At 38.0% G+C, this 17,718-nt stretch overlaps 1 protein-coding gene across 1 annotated transcript in view; it reads right to left on the bottom strand.

Annotated features, from left to right (window-relative positions):
• The window catches only part of LOC133616386 (PH domain leucine-rich repeat protein phosphatase 1-like), a 52,779-nt gene that overhangs the window by 22,758 nt on the left and 12,303 nt on the right, over positions 1 to 17,718 (bottom strand). The window contains exons 2-9 of the mRNA XM_061975568.2: positions 15,866 to 16,062; positions 15,240 to 15,365; positions 14,959 to 15,107; positions 7,277 to 7,423; positions 4,920 to 5,147; positions 2,108 to 2,310; positions 1,929 to 1,989; positions 1,759 to 1,854 (exon numbers count right to left, since the gene is read on the bottom strand). Coding sequence (XP_061831552.2) covers positions 1,759 to 1,854; positions 1,929 to 1,989; positions 2,108 to 2,310; positions 4,920 to 5,147; positions 7,277 to 7,423; positions 14,959 to 15,107; positions 15,240 to 15,365; positions 15,866 to 16,062 — 1,207 coding nt within the window. The remainder of the gene's footprint in view (positions 1 to 1,758; positions 1,855 to 1,928; positions 1,990 to 2,107; positions 2,311 to 4,919; positions 5,148 to 7,276; positions 7,424 to 14,958; positions 15,108 to 15,239; positions 15,366 to 15,865; positions 16,063 to 17,718) is intronic.

Below are 17,718 nucleotides of genomic sequence, written 5' to 3'. Positions count from 1 at the left end.
TAAATATATATATATACACATACAGTACAAACATCACAAGTTTACATACACTTGTAAAGAACATAATGTCATGGCTGTCTTGAGTTTCCAATGCTTTCTACAAATCTTATTTTTTTGTGATAGAGTGATTGGAGCACAAACTTGTTGGTCACAAAAAACATTCATGAAGTTTGGTTCTTTTATGAATTTATTATGGGTCTACTGAAAATTTGACCAAATCTGCTGGGTCAAAAGTATACATACAGCAATGTTAATATTTGGTTACATGTCCCTTGGCAAGTTTCACTGCAATAAAGCACTTTTGGAAGCCATCCACAAGCTTCTGGCAAGCTTCTGGTTGAAATTTTGGCCACTCCTCTTGACAAAATTGGTGCAGTTCAGCTAAATTTGTTGATTTTCTGACATGGACTTGTTTCTTCAGCATTGTCCACACGTTTAAGTCAGGACTTTGGGAAGGCCATTCTAAAACCTAAATTCTAGCTTGATTTAGCCATTCCTTTACCACTTTTGACATGTGTTTGTTTGGTGTCACTGTTCTGTTGGAACACCCAACTGCGCACAAGACCCAACCTACGGGCTGATGATTTTAGATTGTCCTGAAAAATTTGGAGGTAATCCTCCTTTTTCATTGTCCCATTTACTCTCTGTAAAGCACCAGTTCCATTGGCAGCAAAACAGGCCCAGAGCATACATAATACTACCACCACCATGCTTGACGGTAGGAATGATGTTCCTGGGGTTAAAGGCCTCACCTTTTCTTCTCCAAACATATTGCTGGGTATTGTGGCCAAACAGCTCAATTTTTGTTTCATCTGACATCACATGGACAAAGATAAGACCTTCTGGAGGAAAGTTCTGTGGTCAGATGAAACAAAAATGTAGCTGTTTGGCCACAATAGTGGTAAAGGAATGGCTAAATCAGGCTAGAATTAAGGTTTTAGAATGGCCTTCCCAAAGTCCTGACTTAAACTTTTGGACAATGCTAAAGAAACAAGTCCATGTCAGAAAACCAACAAATTTAGCTGAACTGCACCAATTTTGTCAAGAGGAGTGGTCAGAAACTCAACCAGAAGCTTCTACCAGTGTATATATACATACATACACACATATATATATATGTATATATATATATATATATATATATATATATATATATACATACATACATACATATATACATACATACATATATGTTATTAATTATTAAGGTATGTATGTATGTGTGTATATATATATATATATATATTATACTGTTATTAATTATTAAGGTATGTGTGTATATATATATATATATATATTATACTGTTATTAATTATTAAGGTATGTGTGTATATATATATATATATATATATATATATACACACACACACACACACACACACACACACAGGTATAATATATATATATATATATATATATATATATATATATATATATATATATATATATATATATATATATATATATATATATATATATATATATATATATATACACACACACACACACACATACATACATACCTTAATAATTAATAACAGGAATTAATTCAGAATAAATCATCAGGCACTGCGGTTTTCAGCATTTCTTTTCTCCATATACTGTACCTTGTAAATGAACAAAATAACTACAGTACTTACTTGCACTGTTACTTAAACTGGCTTACATTGATACATTGTTTGAGTTAGAGCAGCTACTAAAGCTTTTGCTGTAGGCATATTGCAATATCTATGGTGTAGTTGTGTGCGTGATAATCACCGTGTGGGTAGCTCAGTAACACAATTGTGGTTGATGTCCAAAATTTCCAGTCTACAGCAATCACACACCCAGTCAGGGACAAGACCTAACTTGTTCCTTTAAGAAAATAAAAACAGTTGATAAACACAAGCACATATTTGGCACTTTTGTTTTGTAGTGAGTCTTAGTACCAGGACAAATCCAGATAGGTCATATTCTCCGGCACAGGCTGTACATCTATTTCTTTCAGCTCTACAAATAAAAACAGAGAACATTCATTATTGTGTGAGCTCTAAGTGAACGGAAATCTTGTGTCAAACATGATTTGTTTAACGACTACTGTATACACAACACAAGAATATTTTTGCACCATTGTGTGCCGCATGTAGGCTCTTAAGGGTGTGACCGCTGACTCTGAGGAGGGAAAGTATGTTTCTGTCACAGCGCAGAAGCTCCAGTTTATAGAGAGGCCTGACATCTAGCTCTTGTAAACCAGTGTCCCTTAGGTCCAGCTGTACTATGTGTACTAGCTGCTCCATATCTCCCAGGATCACATTTTGAAGCCGATTCAGCCTGTACGAAAATGAACATTAATCAACATGATTAACAGAAATTTATAAGAAAAAAATCTAAATCAGTTGGTATTTGGTTGGGAAAAAAATATATTCTTATACTTCCTTATATAAAATCAATCAACTCATTGATAACATGAGTTTATTAATGAACTCTGAAATACAATAAGAATCTGCAATACAGTGCACCCAGAAAGTATTTTTAGTTCTTCATTTTTTCCACATTTTGTTATGTTACAGCCTTATCCCAAAATGGAGTACATTAACTCCGCTAATATTTGGCATCAAGCCAAGCAACTGTGTGCGTGTCTGCATATATGCAGGTACATGTGCACAACAGGGGAGCTAGTTAATTTATGAGAGTCGCGTATATGTGTTTGTGAGAATGTCAACATGTTGGCTGAGTGACATCAGTGAGTGAGTGGGCGAGTAAAGAGAAGGAGAGGAAGCACGTGCACTGCGCAGTAGAGTGATGAACACGTCTGGTTGTGTCCTGCAAAACTAATAATAAAGCGATTGTCACGACACGGCGACCTTGTCAGTCTGACCAGAAAGCGGAGCTTAGCAAACCCATTGCCGGTAAAGTGAAAGGTGTCACCTCCGACAAAAACGTCGGCCCTTGAGGGAACGTCTGCCCGTACTCCTCGACTATGGCCTGCATGAAAGCCGAACGAGCTGTCATTCTTTATAACTACTTGTGCAGATCTGAATGCTTATTATTTAAATGTTTACCTAAGTTTGAAGCAAAGGTGGTAATACTAATCGCCACATTTAGCGAGGCATGTTTTAAAGCACCACGTACAGAGTCACCTTTGTTAGTTTTGAAGCCCAAATAACTTCATATTGCGTGCCCTTTTTTCTTTATTAACCAGTAGAATTTGCCATTCTTCCTCTACGATATTATTGCTTGTATGTCCTTTGTGTGTGCATTTTGACACACTCAACATCATGCGCCTCGTCTCTGTAATCACCGCCGCACAGCACCATAAACGGTACCGGTATTTTTCAAAAGGTAGTATAGTATCGTTTCCAATTGATTAGTACCGCAATACTTTATTAGCACCGGTATACCGTACAACCCTAGTCTGTACATTCATTTTAAAGGTTAGTCAGGCAGGTGACCAAGAACCCGATGGTCACTCTGTTAGAGCTACAGTATTCCTCTGCAGCAATCCACCAATCAGGCCTGTGTGGTATAGTGGCCAGACGGAAGCAATTTCTTAGTAAAAAGTTTGCAAAAACGAACTTGAAATACTCTGAGACCATGAAAAAACAAACCACTGGTCTGATGAGACAAAGATTGAACTCTTTGGCTTTGATAAGATGAATTTCTATGTTGACCAAGAATAGTGCAAATAGCTAAAGATACACATAGGGCAAACACATAGCCAAGTAACACACACCACTCATAGCCAAGATGACTGTACTGTACCCTAAAAACTCTGCCACACATATATGGTCAAAAGTACCAAGATAGGTATACGTCAGTCAAGTATGACAACCACCTGTTCTCATTGTGAATCCAGTATTTAAGGGTGCTAGGAACAGACAGCGATGTCTTTCCTGCCATGTCTGTCTTTCCATGTCTTACTTACAATGTATCTTTGTTTAATATTTGTGTCATGTCACAATGATACAGGAATGACCTGAGCTCAATATAAATTGTATGGCAACTCCCCCATATCGTAGTCTGGTTCCTCATTGTGTCAAGTGTCCTAGCTTTACCCACTATCAGGTGTGAGTGTCAGGCATCATGTTTGGAGGAAACCAGGCCAATATCATCCATGCAGTGAAGCATGGTGGTGGCAGCATCATGCTGTGGGGATGTTTTTCAGCTGCAAGAACTGGGAGACTATTCAGGATTGAGGGAAGGATGAATGCAGCAATGTACAGAGACATCCTGGATGAAAACTAACGCTTCCCATCCAACATGATGGATCTTGAGTGGTGCTGCAAAGAGGAATGGGTGAAACCGCCTAAAGATGGGTGTGCCAAACTTGTGGCATTGGCAAGACTTGAGGCTGTAGTTTCTGCCAAAGGAGCATCTAAAAATTAGATTTAGTTGTTTTAGTTTTAATAAATCTGTGGGGGGAAAAAAAAAAAAATCACATTGTCATTATGAGGTATTGTGTATAAAAATTTTGAGGACAAATTTATTCCATTTTGGAAAAGTCTGTAACATAACAAAATGTGAAAAAAGTGACGCACTGTGAAAACTTTCTGGATACACTGTATATACATACAATATAACATAAAATTCATGTACAGAAAGTGCGGGGGACTTTGCTACACTCATGGTATACTACAAAGGGAAACTGCTAAAATCTTGACACATAAATGCATTTATCAGAGAACAAGGTTCTCCTTAATATACTTTCTCGTATGTGGCTGTTAGCCATGAAAGCGAGATAATATTTATGTCACTCAAAGTATTGGCGCAGCATGCTTGGAACTCCAGCTGGTACCTGGCATCAATAATGAGTAGAGCCATGTTGAGCAGTGTAGGTACCGTGACGTAAAAACGGTGTGTAAAAGAACAACGGTATGAAAACACAGCACTTCATCAGTACAATAATCAAACAGAGGTTGTCCGAGATCCCCCATGTCTACCTGATATCTATGTGACGGGTAGGCAACCACTGCAGTTCGGTCATATCCAAGACAGAGAGTTGGTTTCCTGCCAGACATAGTTTCTCCAAGTCACTGAGCTTCTCCAGGACAGGGGGGACACAGGTGAAGCAGTTGAAAGACAAGCCAAGGCAGGACAAGCTCTTTAAGGAGCCCAGTTCCCCAGGCAATGAACTCAGACGGTTTGCATCTAGAAGAAGTGTCTGCAATCTGCAAATATAGTTATTGTTTAATCGAAATGTGGTACACTTGAAAAAAACATCTGCATTGTTCATATGGGATAATGATGACTGCTAAATTATTGATAGATCAGTATCAATTAGGAATGTGGTAAGTAGTCTGTATTGATTTGTTTACAAATATTAAACAAGTAGGTGCACTAATAGGGAAACTATGATGCATGTGTGTTAATTTCCACAGCATGTCCTGTCAAATCAAAATTTGCATTATACAATTATCCTTCTTGAAGTTCTTTGAAACTATCAGCAATCATCCATCCATTTTCTACCGTTTGTCCCTCTCTGGGTCGTAGGGGGGCTGGAGCCTATTCCAGCTGCATTCGTGAGGAAGGCACACCCTGGACAAGTTGCCACCTCATCGCAGGGCCAACACAGACAGACAACATTCACACTAGAAATATGATCAATACAAGTCAATAGGGCTTCACCATGTCAAGTTAAAAAAAACTTTATGCATTACGTATTAAAATACAAAACCCAAAACCAGTGAAGTTGGCACGTTGTGTTCATAAATAAAACCAGATTACAATGATTTGAAAATCCTTTTCAACTTATATTCAATTGAATATACTGCAAAGACAAGATATTTAATGTCGGAACTGAGAAACTTAATTTTTATTTTCAAATAATCATTAACTTAGAATTTAACGGCAGCAACACGTTGCAAAAAAGTTAGCACAGGGCATTTTTACCACTGTGTTACATGGCCTTCCCTTTTAACAACACTCAGTAAACGTTTGGGAACTGAGGTGACCAATTTTTGAAGCTTTTCAGGTGGAATTCCTTCCCATTCTTGCTTGATGTACAACTTAAGTTATTCAACAGTCTGGGGTCTCCCTTGTCGTATTTTACGCTTCATAATGCACCACACATTTTCAATAGGAGACAGGTCTGGACTACAGGCAGGCCAGTCTCGTACCACTATGAAGCCAAACTGTTGTAACACGTGGCTTGGCATTGTCTTGCTGAAATAAGCAGGGGCGTCCATGATAACGTTGCTGGGATGGCAACATATGTTGCTCCAAAACCTGTATGTACCTTTCAGCATTAATAGTGCCTTCACAGATGTGTAAATTAGCGATGCCTTGGGCACTAATACAATCCCATACCATCACAGATGCTGGCTTTTGAACTTTGCGCCTATAACAATCCGGATGGTTATTTTCCTCTTTGTTCCGGAGGACACAACGTCCACAGTTTCCAAAAACAATTTGAAATGTAGACTCATCAGACCACAGAACACTTTGCATCAGTCTATCGTAGATGAGCTCGGGCCCAGCGAAGCCGGCGGCGTGTCTGGGTGTTGTTGATAAATGGCTTTGGCTTTGCATAGTAGAGTTTTAACTTGCGCTTACAGATGTAGCGACAAACTGTAGTTACTGCCTGAGGGATCGAAGGTCACGGGCTTAGCCGCTTACGTGCAGTGATTTCTCCAGATTCTCTGAACCTTTTGATGATATTACGGACGGTATATGGTGAAATTCCTAAATACCTTGCAATAGCTGGTTGAGAAATGTTGTTCTTAAACTGTTCAACAATTTGCTCACGTATTTGTTCACAAAGTGGTGACTCTCGCCCCATTCTTGTTTGTGAATGACTGAGCATTTCATGGAAGCTGCTTTTATACCCAATCATGACACCCACCTCTTCCCAATTAGCCTGTTCACCTGTGGGATGCTCCAAATAAGTGTTTGATGAGCATTCCTAAACTTTCTCAGTCTTTTTTTCCACTTGTGCCAGCTTTTTTGAAACATGTTGCAGGCATCAAATTCCAAATGAGTTAATATTTGCAAAAAATAAAGTTTTCCAGTTCAAACGTGAAGTATCTTGTCTTTGCAGTCTATTCAATTGAATATAAGTTGAAAAGGATTAGCAAAGCATTGTATTCTGTTTTTATTTACGATTTACACATTGTGCCAACTTAACTGGTTTTGGGTTTTGTATTTATGTAAATCTATATACAGGTTTGAATGTTAACCCTGAGTAAATTTGAGAAATCCCTAAATTATTTCCAACTTGTGCACCCAATACTTGTTTTTATAAATAAGTAAAGATGTATGTAAACGTCTGACCGCAACTGTTGGTATTTGGTTAACTTACTTGAGCAGAGTTTCCACTTCTTGAGGAAGAGATGAAAGGCAGTTTCCTGACAAGTTGAGCTCAGTCAATGAGATGATGTCACATAAAGCCAGTGGGAACTCTGACAGTGCATTATTTGATAAACTAAGGCTTCTTAGTTTACAAAACCTGCAAACAGATTTGAACTATGAGAAACATCTTGAAAACTCTGCAGGCAAAGGTATATTTATTCAATTCAGGTCAAACAGACAAAAAACATGTTTCTACCATGGGGTCACGCAAAGTTTAAAAAACAAAACAAAAAACTGTCCACAAAAGACACATTCAACATTTGCTGACTGGTTGCACATTCTGACATCTGTTTGTCAATATAGTGACATAAATACTGTTTATAATAAACGCTCTGAGCTCAGTAACATTTTTCTCATAGCGTTTTACTTCTGCTACTATATGTAAAAACCTGCACTGCAACAACATAATATCCTTATTGTGGGATAAACGTCTATCCTATCCTAACTTGCCGACACATTTTGTAAGTTACATGCAGGCCTGCCATTGCAATAAATGATACGAGTGCTCATCGGGAAAAAACATGTGCTGCCGCAAAATGAAATCCATCTTTTAATATTTCTGTGTGCAAAATCATTTTTCATTTTTCATAAGAGAATTGTATTAATGGGAGAATCACCTGTCAGCACTTTGCAGTTTTAGAAATCATTAAAAGCGGTTTACACAAAAACTAAGCAGTTTGTTTGCATCTTTTATTGGGGAACTGCACTTTTTTATTTAATTTGTCAATCATTCACAATCCACAACAATTCACAAGCCTTAGGTGAGACAAGCACACGTTTTTCTTTTCTTATGCATTCTAACTCGTAAATAAATGCCAGCAAGAGTCAGCTAACACTGGAGGTAATGGTATTTGCTCTATTCCTATATAAAACGCTCTGAAAAACATCCAAAAACCTCCATACATTTTTTATATACACCCTGTAAGTATATATGTAATGTGGTAACAGGCACATTCATATTAACATGCAATATATATGTGTTTAGATCATTTTAAACACCCGGCGGCGCAAGGTAGGTTTTTTTTTGGATTGATTGAGACTTTTTTATAGAGATGTCCGATAATATCGGCCTCCCGATATTATCGGCTGATAAATGCTTAAAATGTAATATCGGAAATTATCGGTATCGTTTTTTTTAAAATTATATATCAATTCAGTCTGCAAGGGATACAGTCCGTAAGCACACATGATTGTGCGTGCTGCTGGTCCACTAATAGTACTAACCTTTAACAGTTAATTTGACTCATTTTCATTAATTACTAGTTTCTATGTAACTGTTTCTATATTGTTTTACTTTCTTTTTTATTTAAGAAAATGTTTTAATTTATTTATCTTATTTTATAATTTTTTTTTAAAAAGGACCTTATCTTCACCATACCTGGTTGTCTAAATTAGGCATAATAATGTGTTAATTCCACGACTGTATATATCGGTTGATATCGGTATCTGTAATTAAAGAGTTGGACAATATCGGAATATCGGATATCGACAAAAAGCCATTATCGGACATCCCTGCTTTTTTACTAGATTGCACAGTACGGTACATATTCCGTACAATTGACCACTAAATGGTAACACCCGAATAAGTTTTTCAACTTGTTTAAGTCGGGGTCCACGTTAATTAATTCAACGCTAGTGCTTTTAGTAACGATATCACTAATACTTGGTTGATATTCAGGTTACGACATGTAAATGGTTTATTGTTGGAAGTTTTTTAGAGGCCTTTATGGGCGCACTAGAAGACTACTTTTAGCTCCATTGTTAGCCTCCTCATAATTGCCGTATGTTATCAATTAGAATGCATAAAAACGAAGAAAAATGTGTTGTCTTACATAGGGATTGTAATCCTAATGAGAGAAAAGAGGACAAATGTTTTCTTTTTTCTTTTTTTTTGCATTCTAATGTGTACAAATCGGCTTGTTCTTGATGGCTGGCAATGCAGCTAGCAGCCTCTCTGCCGCTAAATCACTTTAAAAATGCATCAGAAAAATGCGAACGATACTTAATTTATGTTTCGTAACTTGTATTATAACCGAGTTGTAGCGACATTGTTATTGTAAGAACGAACACTGATTAACTATTTTTCTAGCGTCGTACGACATCGTCTTGGGATGGCATCAGCCGTAAACTCGCTATGGAAAGAGAGATAAGCTAGCTTTTGCATCATCAGCTGAGTCGCTTTTGAGTTTGTAATACACAACACAATGCGATAGGACACCAATCTGTATTGACATGAACAATCATATTACAGTATCTGTAAAGTATTAGCCCACATTTCATGTTTTGTTTGTACAAAGCTAACTGGACAGCGTATGTAGTTGTAATAACAGGCATGGTGTGCTGCGTGTATTATGAACGATATTATAGTGACTCACTCGATGGACAGTTGTCTGGTCAAGCTTGCCAGGGACGTTTTTTCAAGTTGACTTTGGGTAGGCATGCCATATGCTGTATGTCCGCATAGCTTGCCTCCAAGTTCCATATTTATACCTGCAAGTCATGCCGACCTCACTCTCTCGGCTTCTGTCTGCTCCACCCTCTCTTCCTGCTCGCTTCTATAAGCAGCAGTTCAACCTCGGTATATTCAGACTCAAAAAGATAAGGTCGTAAATCCTCATTTGTCCAAAAATAGTCATCTTATTTGTCTGACATGATTAGAACACACTCGCGTTTGTTTCCGAAAGTAGGAACACACAATTGTTGCCGGAAGTGCGCTGCTATAGAAACGGAAATAAATGCGCCGAGAAAGAAGTTCCGGTAATGCATAAAATGACCAAAACACGGTAAATATTAAACATATTACATATTGTTATGAACGTGTCTGGTACTGCATTATATATATACTTGCAGTGTGTATATAAAATGTTGCTCGAGGGTTTTAAAGGGCTTTGAAGGCTACAACGGTGACACCAATTAGCTACATTTTGCAAGCGTTTTTTTTATCATCTTTAGAATCCTACAAAAAAGGGTGTGTGTTCTTGTCTCTCATAATGATTGTGAATGATAGGCAAAATTCCAAAAAAGTGCAGTTCCCCTTTAAGTAAGTAAAATAGGGACCGGAATTAATTTAGAATGTCTGTCTTCATGAATATGCAGAAAATTTGTTGATCATCTGAACGTCCACAATACTGGGAGAAGAAAATACAAACATAATGATTTAGGACATGCTAGGGCTAAGCAGTATGGCAAAAATAATAATCACGATTATTTTGAGTGATATTGTAATCACGATTAATTACAGTATTATTCATCAATTTGAAAACATGAGTATTTATTGTACCACCAAAACTCAACTTTGAGTAAAGTTTTAAAAACCTGGATATAAATTAGTCACAAATAAACCAAAACAAGTAAAATAATAATAATAGCAATAACATACATTTAAATAACAATAGCAATATAAAACAATACAATTATTTTTTTCCTTTTTAATTGTTTTCAATTCAGTTTTTTTTACCTTTTACAATTATTTTACCACTTTAGATTGTGTGTTTAATGTGTAAAATAAAATGTAATAAAATGATTAATTAAATGCAAAAAAACCCTCACATTTATTGGTACAATACATCTTTGGACAATTTTGACCAGTATTTCAGGTCGAAGCAAATCATTTGTGTAAATGTATCAATACCGTATTTTTCGGATTATAAATCGCTCCGGAGTATAAGCCGCACCAGCCGAAAATGCATAATAAAGAAGGAAAAAACATATATACGTCGCACTCGAGTATAAGTCGCATTTTTTGGGGAAATTTATTTGATAAAATCCAAAACCAAGAATAGACATTTGTAGGGCAATTTAAAATAAATAAAGAATAGTGAACAACAGGCTGAATAAGTGTACGTTATATGACGCATAAATAACCAACTGAGAACGTGCCTGGTATGTTAACGTAACATATTATGGTAAGAGTCATTCAAATACGGTAACTATAACATATAGAACATGCTATACGTTTACCAAACAATCTGTCACTCCTAATCGCTAAATCCCATGAAATCTTCTGCCTCGGTGTCGCTTCTAAACAACTCTGCCAACTCCAAAGGTATGCGCCGCTTCCTCTTGCCGTTTTCTGCTGCATATTTCACTACGTCCAGCTTGTAATCTGCAGTATATGATTTCCTTTTCGGTGCCATTTTTGTTCAGCCCTTCTCAGTTTTTATAAATTACCGCCAATGTTGAAATGATCCATTTTTATAGCTACGGACATAGTAGCAGGTAGCATCCCATGACCCACAATGCAATTCTACCATGACGCACAATGCACTTCTGCCATGATCCGCCCCCGCCAAATTTTTATTGGTTGACATGTGTGTGACGATTGCTGACGTGTGTGTGACGATTGCTGAAGTGTGTGTGACGATTGCTGACGTGTGTGTGACGATTGCTGACGTGTGTGTGACGATTGCTGACATTCGCCTCGTCTCTTACGGGAGTGAGATAAATACTATTATTTGATATTTTACGGTAATGTGTTAATAATTTCACACATAAGTCGCTCCGGAGTATAAGTCACACCCCCGGCCAAACTATGAAAAAAACTGCGACTTATAATCCGAAAAATACGGTAAGTGCTTTAAGTACATTATGTTTGTGTAAGGTACTTTTTTTAAACCTTTATTTTGTTAGCGCAGTCAAACCGGATGTGGCGCACCGCGCTATTATTGTGAAGGGGGAAGTGTGCTGTGCTGTTGTTCTGAGCTTGACGAGTAAAGAGGCAACTCACTGGAGGCTGTTAAAAAAAAAGAAAAAAAAAGAAAAAAGAGAGCACTTCTCAAGTTGTGTCCATCTTTGATGTGGTTCACAACAACACAAGCAGATGAGATGTGTTGTTGGTGTATGGATTGTTCTTGCTAGTTTTAGCTTAGAAATTTAGTCGCTGTTTCAAGTGACCTTCTCGACATTTTTGGTTTAGCACAGTTTGGAGTATGTCAGGGATGAATGAGCGGTATCGGACACATTATTTTCCCAAACAAATGCTTCTTCTCCTCACAATGACAACATTTCACTTATATTTATGTCAATTTCCCTGATATTCCGCGTTTCACAGCGAATTCCGTTTTATTGGCCAATTATGTGACTCCGTCCGTGGTTACGTCAACGCGAAAATAAAAAAATGCCTTACTTTTTTGTTGAGTTTAGTAATTATTGATTAGGCGTACTAACGAGCCTTGTGTCTAATAAAAAGTAGCAACCATGGTGACATTGCAAACATCTGGTAGACGTGCTCTTTTTTTCCCCCCTCATTCGCTTTTCATTTGTTTCACTGTCACAAGCTCAGGAATTTGCATGCACGTTGCATGGCCCATTAATCGATTATTATGTTTTCATAATCGTGAAAAGCTGTAAAGGAAATAAAAATAAAAATGTGGTCAATTGTCCGCCCCTGGGACATACATTGTGATTTATCAATACTAAAACTGTTCTGCGGGAGCTTTTTTGCAACTATATTTAGTACATCTAACAAATTAGCTGTTGCACAGAAATTGCTGTGAGAAAGGAGGAGATCACGCCGCAGCTCTGTTCTACATATGCTTGTCAACATATGTAGACTGTCAAAAATAAACATGTTAGACACATTGTCCATTCAGCAATATCATTTTATAATTTTACAGCTGCTGGATGACTTTATGGTAGGGGTGTAACGGTACGTGTATTTGTATTAAACCGTTTCGGTACGGGGGTTTCGGTTCGGTTCGGAGGTGTACCGAACGAGTTTCCACACGAACATATTAAATAGCCGCCTCCGCTTCCTTCTGCCTCTGTCAGTCCTCTACACAGCACCCAGTATTGTCCCACCCACACAACCATCTGATTGGTTACACACAGAGCGGAAACAGCCAATCAGCAGTGTGTATTCAGAGTGGTAACAGCCAATCAGCAGTGCGTATTCAGAGCACATGTAAATAAATGATAAATGGGTTGTACTTGTATAGCGCTTTTCTACCTTCAAGGTACTCAAAGCGCTTTGACACTACTTCCACATTTACCCATTCACACACACATTCACACACTGATGGAGGGAGCTGCCATGCAAGGCACTAACCAGCACCCATCAGGAGCAAGGGTGAAGTGTCTTGCTCAGGACACAACGGACATGACGAGGTTGGTACTAGGTGGGAATTGAACCAGGGACCCTCGGGTTGCGCACGGCCACTCTTCCACTGCGCCACGCCGTCCCAGTAGACAGTGCTTAGTGTTTAGCAGGTAAGCATCAGGCAGCGGACTCTCTACAAATTATAGTAAACACCTCCCACTCAACTAGTAACATCACTATGAGCCCGTTGACCTTCTAGAAATATAAAAGGCAGTTCAGCTCGCTCGCAGTCCTGGCTTGAGGTGAAGGCTAATTCGCTTTTAGCGTAATGTTAGCTCATTTTGCGGTCGGTGTGTGTGTGTGTGTGTGTGTGTGTGTGCGTGTGTTACGGACAGCAAAGCCCTGTTTGTCTGTTATTTCACTTTACCTTTTTCTGTGTTGATTGAGCTGTGTTGAAGCAGCAAAAAATGACATTATGTTAAATTAAGAGTTTCTGTCTCTGATAGTTGATATAATAATGTAACTGCATCATAAAGCCTACATGAACTCCATGGTGTTCAGGGATGAATAGTCTCTCCTATTGCTATTGTACCATTTTTTCAGCTATAGTTACACAAATCATTAGAAATGCAGCAGCCTAGTTTTGAATGGCAGGGTCCCTGCTATCACATGTTGATAAAAATATAACATTTACATAATAAAAATCAACTACAGGCTTCCCAAATGCTGTAATAAATTAAGCATGATGAGTTGACTTGAAACTGTTAAATGTTGCACTTTTTATTTGTAGAAGAAAAGTTTTGTCATTGTATTTAATCTGAGCAACAACTTGAGGCAGTTTAATGTTGATTAACGTGGGCAGAATTATTATAGTGTTCCCAATGTTAAAAGGATAAAGCCATTGTTTACAAATTTGGTAAATATATAACCAAAACATTTATATTTTGTTGTTTTCTTATTGTACCGAAAATGAACCGAACCGTGACTAGGTACGTACCGAATCGAAATTTCTGCGTACCGTTACACCCCTACTTTATGGGCTGATTAAAACAAAACAGATAAATGAGTGTTGGTGTCTGTAGGCATTTATTTTGATAACGTACATGTTTTCATTTATATGAAAAAAACGGTTTGCAATTGCATGTTCTTGCTTTTGGAACACTCCAACGGACGCTTGTAGTTAGTGGCAACATCTCCCATGAGCACACTTTCAGCATGCTAAATAAGTGGGTTCTATTGTTGATGCACTGCAGGACTGCCCAGAGTGGGATATTGTTGTCTGTTGCATCAAACGCCACAGGGGGAAGCATAACAACATGGGATGTGCAGTAAATGAGTGTCTCATTGGTGAAAGCTGCGTCGGACAAGCCAAAACCTAATTTCAATAGGCGGCCTGCACCATTTATTAATTGCACATGCAGTCTTAGTAGATTACATGCAACATGCTCGCAATAGTAAGACACAATTTTATAGTTTACGCATGGTATTTAGCGCGTGGTATTTATATCTTAGTAAATTAGGTTACTGTGTCTACCTACACAAATAGGATGACATTCAACCCTGTGTAACACTAACCCAGTGTGGTGGAAGCTCACCTGGTAAGTGCTGGAACACCTTTGTGCAAGGACATGAAGTTGTTTTTGAGATTGAGATGTGTGAGGTCCTGGCTGAAAAACAGCTGTGCTGGCAGTTCCTCTAGACTGCAGCATGACAGGTCGACTGAGTTTACCCTCTGGGCCACAATCTGACTCAGCAGGAGGAGCGACAGAAAAGGATTCAGTTGTAATTGTAATCATGTTTAAAAGTTACATTTGAAAAACATTATCATTAAGTGGCGGTATAAAGAAACTTTACACATTTAAGTACAGTCTCACACCTTTGAGGCCGTTCTGTGCCAGCGGAGGTACTCTGTGTAGGAATCGTAGCTGATGTAGTAGGTCTGGCTCGGGGGACCGGCTGAGCTGAGGGCTAAACAGTAGCTGTGTCTCTTCACCTCATCGACCTGTAATAAAGAACATCCGCTCAGTTACAGCTCATGTTATTCTATTCTGTGTTATATGTGTTTTATGTTGCACGATTGCACCAAGTAAAATTCCTAGTTTGTGAACCCGTTCTCGAACAATGGCAATAAAAACTTTTCTGTTTCTGATTCTGATTTATTAGGTTCTTTGCAAAACAAGCAAATTGTGAATGTCTCTCTTATCTACTGTGATATCCCAGCTTTGAAAGTCAATTTAGACCATATTGGATTTTTAGAAAATTGAGAAATTCCAAACATGTAACAGTCGGGCAGACTTACATGACAAATTTATAACATAACTACTGTATAAACATGACTGTATACTACTGTTTATGTTTATATTTCATAAAAGCAAGATGGGCACAACGACACTGTCTTAGTTGGTGAACTTTTTTTCCAAAACCAAACTGACATTATATTGCAAAAGGAGATGTTCTTTGTCTGGTTTACAGTTCAAACCCTGCTTGGCTTTCATTATGTACCTTGCCACCAATAAGAGGGAGGATATGGATTTTGCCCATGTGGGCGTGTTTCACAGATGACACAATAAGGCAGGTTCCACTCAGAGTGACCTGACGTTTTGACCAGCGGTTGACAGGCAGTGCAAGTTTCCCTTTGCGAACGTTGAACACCCCGGACAGCTGCACGCGCTCCAAACCACCTACAGTTCGGGGTTTTCCTGAAATGACAGGGAGAATTGTTATACGAAAGAAAGTGCTGCACATTAAAACAAGTTATTTTCATCTCTTCGGGATTATGTGAATAAACTTCTTTAGGTAGCCCACTCTTCCAAAGTGACATGAAAGAACATTGAGTAAAATGAAAGGTTATGAATTAATTAGTTTTTGATTGGGGCAAAAAAAAGTATCCCTTTGCTTGGAGATCAATTACTTACTTACATCAATCAAATACAAATTATTTTTTAATCTTCACTAAAAGATTTTTCTTGATTTTGGTTTTCATCAAAATTTACAACGGCAAAAAAAACAATAAGAGATCGTATCAATAACGGTACTGTAACATTAAATGTCGTGATAGTTCACCATGTCCATTTATTGTCGCAATCCTAGTTTAACTTCCTTTTTGTATTACCATTATTTAGGGCTGGGCGATATATCGAATATACTTGATATATCGCGGGTTTGTCTCTGTGCGATATAGAAAATGACTATGAAGTGAGTATTCGAGTATACGTTCTCATGCAGTTGCTTTTAGCTGCAGGCATTACACTACAGGCGTTTTTCACTCTTTCTTGTCTCTCCTTCTCACAGAGACATAAACCAAGCGCACCTTGTTATATATACGCCACATACTGTCGCGCGTGCAACGTCATACGCTCTCGCGGAGCAGAGAGGTAGCAGCATGGCTAACGTTAGCTGTGGTGCTAGCGGAGCAGTGCGAGGGGTAATACGAGAGAGAGAAGGTGCCAATCTGGTAACAAATGGAGGAAGAATTAATTCCCCCAAAAAACAGCACAGGGTCCATCTTCTGCCTATGTGGTTTGGCTTCAAGCGGGAAGATGTTGAACAGATATAATACAGTAATATGTAAAGCGTTGCTACAAAAAGTAGCAGCACTACTAATTTGTACCATAATTTGAAAAGTTACCCGCTAGAGAATGAAGAGTGTTTGAAACTCTGCATGTCAACATCTCGACCGATGCCACACCAACAAAATGCCGAAGCAACCAACTCAATTAAGCCTGACGCCTTCCATTTCCACATCAACAAAAAATAGTCAACAGAAGGAGATAACGTCCGCAGGAACCTACCACATAGAGAAGGGCATACACTATTTCTATTATGCAGCTAATTTTTATTTTACAGTTTTTTAAATATCTTGTGTGACATCATGCACAAAAGTGCACTTTATTTGTTTTAAAATATTGTAGTGGCGTTCTGTACAAAAAGTGCACTTTAATTTAATGTTGTTTTGGTATGTCTTGGTGACATCATGCACAAAAGTGCACTAATAGCTTGTTTTAAAATGTCTCTGACAATCTTGCACTTTCTGTTTTGAAATGACATGAATGTTTGTGCCACTGCTTAATAACTGTTTATTAAATGCAGTTTTGGTAAACTGACTTAGTTGTGATTTCCCTCTCTGCATGAAAGTTTAAAATGAGCATATATTAATGCAGTATGAACAAGAATCTTTTAATGTACACACATAGAATCATCATACTGGTGTGACTATATGCAAAGTGTTCATTCAAGCATTGAGATATATATCGTGTATCGTGACATGGCCTAAAAATATCGAGATAGTAATAAAAGGCCATATCGCCCAGCCCTACCATTATTCACTATCTTAGATTGAAAACAAATACTGGCAA

Source organism: Nerophis lumbriciformis, linkage group LG14 (assembly GCF_033978685.3).
Source record: "Nerophis lumbriciformis linkage group LG14, RoL_Nlum_v2.1, whole genome shotgun sequence".
Taxonomy (NCBI): Eukaryota; Metazoa; Chordata; class Actinopteri; order Syngnathiformes; family Syngnathidae; genus Nerophis; species Nerophis lumbriciformis.
The sequence above is the reverse complement of the archived record's forward strand: the minus strand, read 5'-3'. Positions and strand labels throughout refer to the sequence as shown.